We start from the raw sequence: 12139 nt of genomic DNA on the forward strand, positions 1-12139 counted from the left end.
GACCTGGTTTAGTCCCTAGTTTAGTCCTGATTCAATCATGGATAATGTTCTGGTTTAGACCTGGTTTATTCCTGATTTAGTACCAAGTTTAGTCCTGGTTCAATCGTGGCTAAAGTCCTGTTTTAGACCTGGTTTAGTCCTGGTTTAGACCTGATTAGACTAATTGATAGAGTGGTGCAAGAAATTCAGACACTGTTGTCAGTTTACTGGTACTTTTTATTTATTGATTGATTTATGTATTTATTTATTTTGGGCAAGTATATGGATTATATATGGATTAGATATTTGAAGGAGGAGTAGTACCAATGTGTGTTTTTAGTGTGTATTGAGTGGTTTAAAGTGCTTTATGTTTGTTTTATGTGTTATAGCTTAGGGCACTGGTAAGAGAATTTATGACTCAGCAATGAAAAAGTGAGGTCAAGCGTGAAACTGATGGCCTGAAAAGGTTCGTGACAAATTTTCTTTATTATATCATAAACTACTTTCACAACTTTGAAAAACTTTTAAAAAGTTATAGCTCGAGTTTCTTGCGCGTCGCCATGACAACGCTTCGCCTGTTTATATTTTTGTGTGACGTCATCACGCGAGTTAAGAACACAGCGGTCAGGTGACGTGAAAATAAAAATGTAAAAAAATAATAATAAATAAATAAAATAAAAAATACTTTGCCAACATAATTTACTTTCCATTATGTTTTTTGTATTGTTTTAGCTGCAATTTAATAAACAAAGGTTCTGTGACGTAGGCGTGAGGGAAGGGAGACTTTTAGGTGACGTGACGCGGAAGTGAGCAGACAGCGCTCGAGACACCTGTGCGCAGGTAAACAGCGGAACAGAGGAACGAAAACACGAGTAAGTGGAATTAAGTGTTATTTAAAGGATTTAACATTATTCAGAGAGTTAAAGAGCGCTTAATTAGGCGATCGGTGCTCTAATTAAAAGCGAAATTACAAGTTTTAGTACTTGTTTATCAAAATGTTACTGATTAAGATCGTATGTTATCGCTTTGTATTAGTTGTTCCTGAAACAAATCGCGTTTTAAATCGATGATTTACCATAAAATCGGTATACTTTTAAAATATCTTACTTGTAATGTTGTTAAAAGAAAAAATATTAGGCCTATTTAGCTGTAACATGAATAGGCCAAGGTACATTTTGTCAATTCAAAGAACTTTTCACTCTGCTCCAACCTGACATACTGGTTCCAAATATTTTCACAATGAAGCAGCGAAACAGATGAAGTTAACATGCACAGTTTCAGGAAAGTACAAATATATAAGAATAAGTATAATTTAAGTATTTGAGGCCTATTAGATTAGATGATTCTCTAATTTGTACTTAATTCGGTGGGATTAAAAAGTGTTGGTGTTAGTGAAAAAAAGATGAAAAGTATGTTGAAAGTTACGTGAAGTAGAGCTCTGTTTTAGACAGTTTCATATTGACATGCGGTTGCTAGGTAACGTTTATGAAATTCCGTAATGTGATGTCATGATTTCCAACCAGAAAGTAAAATTTAAAAAAAAATTGGTCAAACTGGGATTTTTTTATTTTTTATTTTTTCTTCTAAATCGTGAAGATGCACGTGTAACTTTTTGTTTTTGGGGTCCGACACTTTCTTGTTTCTATGGATGTCTCTGTTCTGCCCGGAATGTTCCACAGTATGACATTAAACAACTCTACGTTATATTTATTCAATTACAGATGGTTTTATAGTTCAAAAAAATACCTAGAAAAACGGGTATACTGACTGTGACTGTGCGGGGTCACCTCTCCACAGATTTGACCTGTATCATAGTTCTTTTGTGGTCACCATGACGATAGAAAGGTTTAATACCATAAACCGTACTGTGCAACATTTCAGACAAAACAAGAACATGACCATAGAGAAAAGCATTTGACTGGCCCTACACCAAAAAAGTTACACAATGCATCTTTAAATATAATAATCTTAAGTGTAATTTAGATAAATGAGTTGTCCAACCTGTCATAGGCTCTTAAAGGATAAATAAAATAAAAATAAAACATGAGACATTTTTTACATGCACTTTTATTCATTCATTAGATTAGGCTATTAAATGATTACAGTTTTTGATTATAACTTCTCTTTTAAGGATGTGAGTTTCCCATTTTCGTGTACTTTTAAATGATGTATTTTGTCTTGTTTTGCAGTGGCAAACCCCATACCTGGCAATCTAAAATCAGAGGCGAAAAAAGCGGCAAAAATCCTCAGAGAATTCACCGAGATCAGCAACAGAAATGGACCTGACAAACTCATCCCACGTATGTTATTTCACTTTTATTATTACAATGGTTTATTCAGATCTTAGACTAACGCCGGACGTACACTGTGTGATATTTTCAAACATTTCACTCAGCTCCAGCTCAAACTGTACGACCAAATCACAGGGTTTAAAAGTTCACGGCTCACGATTCATGTTCTCACACGATACAAACAACTTCAACAGAGTAAAACCGTCACGAGAGCCGACTGGATTTCAAACAGGTTGAATATTCTTGCGATCTGTGATTGCCGATCGGGAGCTGGTCGTGAGGCATTAATCGGTTCTCAATACCCCATGTAAACCACAGAAAACTTGTAAAAACTCAGCCCGATCCCAAAAAAACTCAGCCCGATCCCAAAAACAGTCGCACACAAGTGAAAAAATCGTTTCAAAAAGAGTCAAAAATTGCACAGTTTATGCCCGGTTTAAGACAAACTTTATTGATCCACAAGAGAAATTATCTGGACACAGTAGCCCCCATCACAATATAGTAAGTCTTTATTTATTTATTTATTATATAATATAATATAATATAATATAATAACAAATAAAACAAATTTAGATGGTAATAATAAATTCTAAATAAATACTGCTGTCAACTAAGGCATAATCATATAACTGTACATGTACAAGTAAAGTAAAAAAAAAAAAGAAATATAGTAATACAAATATATCTCAGCTGTATACAAGAGGTTGTAAGAAAAAACAGTGCAAAGATTAAAGAATGACTGACAGAACATAGGCTTATCTGTTACATAAGGGTGAGTTGTTGTGCAGTTAGGGAGTATTATCTTAGACTTAGACTATTGATCCACAAGGAATATTACTTCTAAATAAGTAGAAGTAAAAAAAAAAAAAATAGAGGCTGGTATAAATTAAACATAAATTATATACATGTATGTGCAGTAAGTAAAACTTAAACATCGTAACATCGTAATATTGTTAATAAAAGTGATAGAAACACAGGCTTATCTGTTACATAAGGGTACAGTTGTAGGGAGTATTATCTGTTACATAAGGGTGTGTTGTTGTATAGTAATATGGGTCCTTTACTGCTACTGCTCTGCTTTACTTCACACTTCTACTAATCCTGTTACATGATGAAATATAATGTCACAATTCCTGTTTATTTTCTGTTGTGTTTCTGCAGCTCATGTGATCGCGAAGGCCGAGGGTTTGGCCATAATCTCTGTGATCAAAGCTGGATTCATGATCACGGCTCGAGGAGGAAGTGGCATCGTCATCGCACGACTCGCAGACAGACGTGAGCATTTAAAAACTTACTTTATTTTGTTTGGAAGCTTATAAACGTTTACACTATATCACCTTCTGTCTATTTGACATTTATTAGTGTAATATGGAGAGAGTTTTCAATGATTTACAATTCAGTTTTTTAATTCCTGTATACCAGCCTAGCTCCGCCCACTGTGTGTTGTCAGAAATTCAAAATACAGAAGAATCCCTACAACATCCGACCATTGTGAAAGCTCCCAGTGCCATGTAGGCAGACTAATGTACGGATCCATTTTTGGAGACCTGCATTTTGGAGACCCGCACCCGCTCAGTACAGCACCACACCCACCTGGACCCGCTAACATTCCACCCGTTACTCACCCATGCCCGTGATAAATCACAGTCAGCCCATTAGTCCGACAGCCCAATAGACCAGGACTAAACCAGGACTGAACCTACGCCTTGTCATTAGCAGATTCTATAGATATACACGCCGCAACCGCTGAGCCGATTGCCAGGACTAAACCAGGACTAAACCAGGACTAAACCAGGACTAAACCAGGACTAAACCAGGACTAAACCAGGACTAAACCAGGACTAAACCAGGACTAAACCAGGACTGAACCTACACCATGTCATTAGTGGATTATAAATATATACACACTGCAACTGCAGAGCCGATCACTAAGACTACCCCAGGACTGAACCAGGACTGAACCAGGTCTAAATCAAGACTAAACCAGGAGTGCAGCCGCTGAGCCGATCACCTCCGCTGATGGTTTTATGTAAAACATACATAAGGATCTATAAGACCTGGTGTTGTATCCAGGTCTTATAGATCCTTGGTTTCAGATCCTGTCGTCATATGCAACTTTTCATCAACCAACATCACCATAGAGACACCCCCCAACCCAACCAAAGTTCCGCAGTGCACCTTTAATTTAAATGTTCTGTGTTTGTGATTTCAGGTTGGTCGGCCCCGTCTGCCATCGGGATCGCCGGGTTAGGAGGAGGGTTTGAGATCGGAGTGGAGGTGAGGACTGACAATTTGTACCTTTTTCTTTCAACTACCAACTGACAATAGTTCAGCTGGTGGAGCGTTTATCCACAGAGTCCGACAGAAGCTGAACCGCATCAGCGACACAAGGAGCGAGCTGTTTTTTCAGTGCTTAGTTTAAGCAAATTAGCCATGTGTTTTTAAATTTTGTTTTTGTAAAACGTAAACAAATATGCTCAAAGCTGTGTGCATAGGGAAGGCTTCACAGACACAGAAACGACGTGCCTGGACGCAAATTGTTTCTGATGCGGTGATGCATTTCACTGTAAACGTAACCTTAGTATTTGATTTGATTGTTCTACATACTGAATATGTTTTATGTTATGACATCAGATTGAATATAATGTATGTAGATATACTGTAATGAGTTAAACATTGACCGACTAAACACGTGAATGAATGAATGTTTCCTCATCAAAAACACACCTGGAATTGAATGAAGTAGTAGTTTTCAAGTTAACAGCTCCTTCTACCTTTCGTTTAGTAAAGATCGGCAATTCCAGCGCTGAAAATATCCAAATGATTCTAGTGAGAGTGTATGGCGTTTAAAAGCACAATGGAGCACTTTCTGTATGCCCACATGACATTGTTTTCAGTTTGAGAGAAGAACTCTGTCTAAATATGCAGCGTTTGTGAGTTAAACATGTGTGAATGAAACAAAACACAACTCCAGGTCTGTTTGTGATGAGGAAACAACATTAGAAATAGATCAGAAAGAAAAAGAAACAAAAAGAACAATACTGCTCACTGCTTTTATTTATTTAAAAAATTCATTGTGACGTTTTTCTGTAGGAACACAGATTTACTGATGGAGTCTTTGTGCTGTTGCAGGTTTCAGATCTGGTGATTATTCTGAACCAGCGGGCTGCGATCGAGGCGTTTTCTAAAGGAGGAAATCTAACGCTTGGTGGCAACTGCACTGTAGCTGTTGGGCCCATGGGCAGGTCAGTGAAGTAAAGGTGGTCTCCAGGGACGTAGATGAGTTTAAAGCGTCACTCCGGGACATTCTAGGCAAAAAAATCAGAAGAAGGTTTTGAATATTCCACCGGGAGGGTTACATAATGTGCAAATGTATGTTCTCTGTCCTGCATTGCTCCTCCAGCACGGTGCACTCGACATTCATCTCCTCATAGCAGCTCAAAATGGTGTCAAACCTCTTCTGTATTTTAGACCTCAGAAGTTTCTCCTGTATCAGCCGCTTCTCCAGAACAATGTTCCTATCGAACTCCTGGGAGAACAGTTGTCTGAGCTCCTTCAGCAGCTGCTTTAGAGCACAGTGCCTCTTCTCCAGTGTGGAGTGGTCTCCCTGAGATCTCTTCGGAGCGTCCTTTAGCTCCTCACAGGTCCTCAAAATGGCATCTATATTTTGGACCTGTGTCTCCATGTCCTGTATTTTTTTGAGCATCTGGACCTTCTGCTGAGCCTTGAGTTCTGCGACTTCTTTCCGCAGTGCCTCAATATCTCCATCTTTGGGCTGAAGCTGGTGTTTCAGTTCACCTGACTGGACTATCAGTGCTTCTCTCTCCTCTTTGACTGTGTCCAGTTCAGATGTGAGGCCTTGCAGTCGCCTCTCACATTGCGCTGTATGAGAAAAATCCTTTCTCGGCCGGAGGGACTTTTTCGCTGAAGTTCCAGTGAGTGGGAGGCAGCTACAAGCAGCAACACCCTGTCCAGTTATTTTAATGGATCATGGTCTAGATGTTCAGTAGCCAAGTTTTTCCTGCTCGACCTCTTGCTGTAGCACACTGTTCTTTTCAGCCAACAGGCAGCATTGAATGGACCCGAACACTGTGGGTATATACAGTCTATCATCCTCTTATTAAAGGCACTCAAATGATTCTAGTGAAGGCGTATGGAGCTTAAAAACACAGTAGATCACTCGGTGTCATTTATGGAAGCCACATAATAACAGATCAGAAAATAATACACTACACATTTCTGACCTGTGTAGTTTTGTAGTTAGGAGGTTTTAATGAATCGTATCTGTTGATTTCTCCTTCAGAAACGTGGAGGCGGACGTGGCGATTCGGAGTCCGGCTGCTGTCTTCACGTACTGCAGATCCCGAGGGCTGTTTGCTGGGATTTCTCTGGAGGGATCCTACCTCATCGAACGCAAAGAGACCAACCGCAAGTATGTGACTAAATACTACTACTACTACTAATGATACTAATACTACTGTTATTGGTAATGCTCCTACTACTACTGCTACTGCTGATGTTATTACTGCTGCTGCTGTGACTAATACCGTAATTTCTGGACTATAACCCGCTAATTTTTCTCACACTTTGAAACCTGCGGCTAAAAAAACGAGGCAGCTAATATAAGGACAGATTATTTGTTTGGCACATTATTCATTCATGAATACGGTCTATGGTTTGGCAACAGCGGATACACGCAGTGCAGAAAACGTCGCTGTCTGTGCAATTCACACATGGATCTAGGGTTCAATTGAGGTTGCTACACTAGCTCACGATGTGGTCAGCGCTCTCAAATAAGTTATGATGCTAAATGAACATTAGTGAGGGGGATACATCTTACCCGTGTGCGACGAGAAGAAACATCTCAAACTTCAGTAGCTGGACATCCGCTCATACCTTATTGATAGAACTAACCCCACTCCCGAGAGAGTCTGAAATCTGCTGAAATCCTCCAAGACACTGACATGATACAGACAGGACAGAGACTCTTTTTGCAGGAGACATGCGTAGGGGAGAGACAAGGATGATGCGCAGAGGAAGATGCTCATTTGATTGTGTTTTGAACAGTTATTTTGCGCTTCATACACACACCCTCCTCATGGAAAACACACGAAGAAATGCCAGATGACGCAGCTTTTAAGTTAAAGTCGATTGATGTGACTGTGGAAGAAGTAAACAAAGCTGCTGCACGTGAGCTCGACGTCAGTGAGTCGATGGTGAGATTTTGCCGACAGCAGCGTGACGAACTGACTCAACGCAAAAAGATGACAAAAACTTTCAGAGGCGATAAAAGCAGACAGCCCGAACTTAAAAACATTCTTGAAGACTTGGACACCTGCATTTTATATTCAGATGCGGTCTATATATGTACAATTTAAAAAATTTTGTTAAAATTTTGTTAAAGCGGCTTATTTTCAGGTGCGCTCACTAGTCCGGAAAATACGGTATTACTATCTTTTTAACACAAGTTGAATTGCAAGTACGTGACAACTTACTACTATAACAAGAAAGAGAGTGAGTTTTCAGTGCCGCTGGAAATATTGTAACTCCACTCCGATCATATCTCCAACCTCAGAAAGTGAATATGCTGGTTTTTCTCGCACGCAACATGGACTTTGCCCAGATACCGCGCTGTTGAGCCTCTATGACGCACCGCAGGAGAAATTCCCTAACCGCGACAGCCCTAATTTGTGCACAAAATAATTCAAAGTGCTTTACGGAATAAGAAATGCATTAAAATCACAATAGAAACAAATCAAAACATAAATAGTCATCATGAAATTAACTAAAATAAAAATTCAGAACATACTAGCAACTACTACTGCTACCATTACTGAAACCATTACTACTACAATGAAGAAACTCTAATCCTCTTTTTGTGTTTTGTGTTTTGTCGTTCAGGTTTTACGGCCGTGACATCAGAGCGTCGGGTATTTTGAACGGAGACGTGGACCCTCCCGCCGAATGTTACGACCTGTACCACATTTTGGATGCCTACACCGACGCCTACTCCGCCGACTGGACCAGCAAGAACCCCAGCGTCAAGGTGAGAGGCGAGAGAGTTAAGATGTCGTGCACTTAATCGCAAAGTAGAGCTGTTGAACGTTCCAGGCAGAGCAGTGGCATATCCATAGTTACATCGTGCGTCTTTAACGTACGCTGTTTTTTGTCTTTGTAGTCGGCTCCGTCCAGACCCGCTCCTCCATCGAAAAGACCTACGAACAACTACCAGCAACCTCCACCCCCGACCTACCACCCACCTCCTCCCTCAAGCGTCTACCAACCGTTTCAGTCATCTGGAAGTGCTTACCAACAGAACCAGCCTCCACCTGCCCAGTCCGGAGGTACGAAAACATCCTGACACAATCTACTCAGAGGAGGAGAGGAAGGAAAGATAACAGAAGAAAGAAGTACAGGGAGAGAGGAGAGGAGAGAGAAAGGAATCAAGAGGAGAGGGAGAGCGTAGACTGTATAAGAAAGTGGATTAAGGGAGTGTGACGTCACCTGTAGTGTTCGGCTCCAGTCAAATGAAGCTCATCGAGGCTGCAGTTATTTCAGTTAGAATTCAGAGCCAAGATAGCTATTTGGGATTCTCACCACGTATCATATCAATCAAGCAATCAATCAACTTTATTTATATAGCACAGTTCATAAACAAAACAGTTTCCAAAGTGCTGCACAATACAAATAAAACATGTCCAATAGAAGTATAAAATAAAGCTCTATTTAACTCCACTAGTCCTCGTTAAGACAATAAAACTAGTCAAATCTAATAAATAATAGACACAGAGGAGCAAACAACTCACGTGGTGTTTAAAACCAGAGAATAAAAGTGGGTTTTAAGACGAGACATAAACTCTCCACTGTGGGGGCTGTTGGGACGTGGGGTGGAAGAGCGTTCCAGAGTTTGGAGCCGGCCACAGAGAAGGCCCCGTCCCACCTGGTTTTAAATCTCATCTTGGGCATCACGAGCTGGAGCCGACCAAAGAGCCAATCAGGGGCGAATCTGTATATCAAGCCAAGCCTCAATAGTTTGTTATTAATGTTCATATGTTAATTTTTGGACAAAATGTCAAAGCCTGATCCCATCAGATCTCAGAAGCTAAGCAAGGTCGGGCCTGGTTAGTACTTGGATGGGAGACACTGGGAAAATCAGCTGCCACAGGGGGCGCCAGTGGCAAAAACTGTCATTGTGTCCTTAGGCCAGGCACTTCACCCATATTACCTAGTATGAAAGTGGTGTGTGTGTGTGAGTGATGGTGGTGGTCAGAGGGACCAATAGCGCAGATTGGCAGCCTCGCTTACATCAGCTGTGGCTACAATAGTAGTTTACCACCACTGGGTCTGGAGTGAATGAACAATGATCTGTAAAGCATCTTTGAGTGTCCAGAAAAGCGCTATATAACACTGATGCATTATTATTATTATTAAAATAGTAAAATAAAACTACTAAGATCATGTAGAGCGGGTTAATACGAACATTTAAAGACCAGAACGACGAGGCTTAGAGCAGTAGATTTTTCAGAGTAAAGTGAATTGGAACCGAGTTGATGGAGCCGGATTTGTGCCCATGTTCACTTCCTATTTGGAACGTGGTGGCTTGCAGCAGTTAGCCGTGTCCATTTTACAGAGTATGGGGGAGAGAGGAGGAATGGTGGAATGACGGAGATAAGAAAAACAAACACTACAGTCAGAGGAGAGAGAGAGAGAAAAGGCGAAATCTGGCTCATGAACATGTGTTTGTGAATTTAAATGACTGTAATCCTATGTTTGATTGTGAATGAGTTTATATATTTCTGTTTTTTGTTTTTCCAGGAGGTAACAATAGACTGTACCCGAGTATCTCCGTTTACAAATCTGATACTTCATGTAAGTTACTCACCAAACGAGGCAATATTTAAAGGTGCATTGTGTAGGTTTTCTTTCTGTTGGGGGTCCGCAACCTGTTTGTCTCCATGAAGATGTTAGTGCTTTAGTTTAAATTGTCCACAGTGCGGCTTTAAACTAATCTGTCTAACATTTATTCATATACAGAAGTTATTTATTGCGCTCAAAACATAAAGTCTTATTGTGAGTGGGCTCGCCTCTCCACAAATCTAACCTGTAATTTGGCTTTTATTTATGGCCATACTGTGGAACATTGTAGGCACATCTCCATGGAGACGAGCAGGTGATGGACCCTCCAGCCGACAAGTTACACACTGCATCTTTAATATTTTAATTTGTACAAAATATCCAGTTTGGACATTTTTTAAACTTTCTTTTCTTTTTTGCAGCGAGGCACAGTCCAAATAATTATGGTGAGTAAAGTAAACAAACTAACTGAAAAAAACAAACAAACAAACCAAACAATACATTTTATTCAAAGCCATACTGCGGAACATTTTCAGTGTATGTATATTAACCGTAACAAAACACTAGGCTGCGTGTTTTCCAAGGTATTTAACAAAACGCACTGAATAAAATAAATTTTTGTATTTTAATCAATTTACTGAGTGAAATGTTCCGCAGTGGAGCTTTAAGGTATAAAAAATGTTCAGGTAAAAACTGATTTTAAGCAGTATTTTAGGTAGTCTAATGTTATCCTCCGTCTCCAACAGGTGGTGCTGCAGCCTCCGGAGCACCAGCGTGGGGAGGTGGGGCTTCTTCTGCTCCTCTAGTCGTCACGGCGACACACCCGTTCAACGGAGAACAGCCCGGCGACCTGAGCTTTGCGCCCGGCGACCGCATCACAGTCATCACCAAGACCGACTCCGAGTTCGACTGGTGGGAGGGGCAGACGGCCGACGGCAGGACGGGCATCTTCCCCGCCAACTTTGTCACGTTCTGAAGAAACTACTAAAACTACAACTACTGCAACAAGAGAAGGTTTTAAAAAAAAAAATTTAAACTACAAAAACTACAAATACGACAATAAGAGAAGGCAAAAAAAATGAAGAAACTATAAAAACTACAAATACAGCAACAAGAGAATGTTAAAAAAATGAAGAACCTACAAAAACTACAAATACAGCAACAGGAGAAGGTAAAAAAAAAGAAGAAACTACAAAAACAACTACGGCAAAAAGAGAAGGTTAAAAAATGAAGAAACTACAAAAACTACAAATAAGGCAACAAGAGAAGGTCAACAAAATGAAGAAACTACAAAAACTACAACTACAGCAACAAAAGAAAGTGAACAAAAATTAAGAACTACAACTACAGTATCTACAAAGGGTCAAAAAAACTACGGAGGAAATTACAACCTCTCAAACTACAAAAAAATCCAACTACAGGATCAAAAAGACAAAAAAAAAAAACAACTGAAGAAACTACAACTACAGAAACTACACCTATGGTATCAACACAGAGTCAAAAAAAAAAAAAAAAACAACTGAAGAAACTACAGCTACTAAAACTACAAAAAAAAAAAAAAAAAATCCAACCACAGTATCAACAATGGGTCAAAAAACTACTGAAGAAACTACAACTACAGAAACTACACCTAGAATATTAACAAAAGGTCAAAAAACTATGGTGAACTACAACTACAGCAAGAAGTGAGTAAAAAACAATACTCAAGAAACTAGAACAATGGCAACAAGAGGCTCCGAAAAACTACAGCTGCAACTACGGCAACAAAACAAGGTCAAAAATGTACAGTATATTGAGGAGGAAGATGAGAATAACTACAACAACAATCTCTGTGTTTAACCAAAATGGAAATGAAATACATATTTAGAGTAATTTGTTGACGCTTACTCAAAATATTTGTCAGGTGAAATTTTAATTCCAGTTTAAACCAGCAGGGGGCACTGTCGTATTATTAAAACATATAAATAATGTTATATTTGCTTGAGTTTAGTGCCTTATTAAGCTATTTTCTGATC

General features: G+C 39.6%; 1 protein-coding gene across 1 annotated transcript; it reads left to right on the top strand.

Moving 5' to 3' along the window:
* Positions 1–749: 749 nt before the first annotated feature.
* On the top strand, positions 750–11643 carry sh3yl1 (SH3 and SYLF domain containing 1). The gene is made up of 11 exons (XM_020920803.2): positions 750–851; positions 2169–2279; positions 3432–3545; positions 4483–4547; positions 5403–5515; positions 6574–6702; positions 8172–8316; positions 8449–8614; positions 10086–10139; positions 10547–10570; positions 10871–11643. Coding segments are annotated over exons 1-11 (1152 nt in total). The 5' UTR covers positions 750–850; the 3' UTR covers positions 11101–11643.
* Positions 11644–12139: the final 496 nt, after the last annotated feature.

Source organism: Boleophthalmus pectinirostris, unplaced genomic scaffold (assembly GCF_026225935.1).
Source record: "Boleophthalmus pectinirostris isolate CB_2022bp ecotype Guang Dong unplaced genomic scaffold, ASM2622593v1 HiC_scaffold_11, whole genome shotgun sequence".
Classification (NCBI taxonomy): Eukaryota; Metazoa; Chordata; class Actinopteri; order Gobiiformes; family Gobiidae; genus Boleophthalmus; species Boleophthalmus pectinirostris.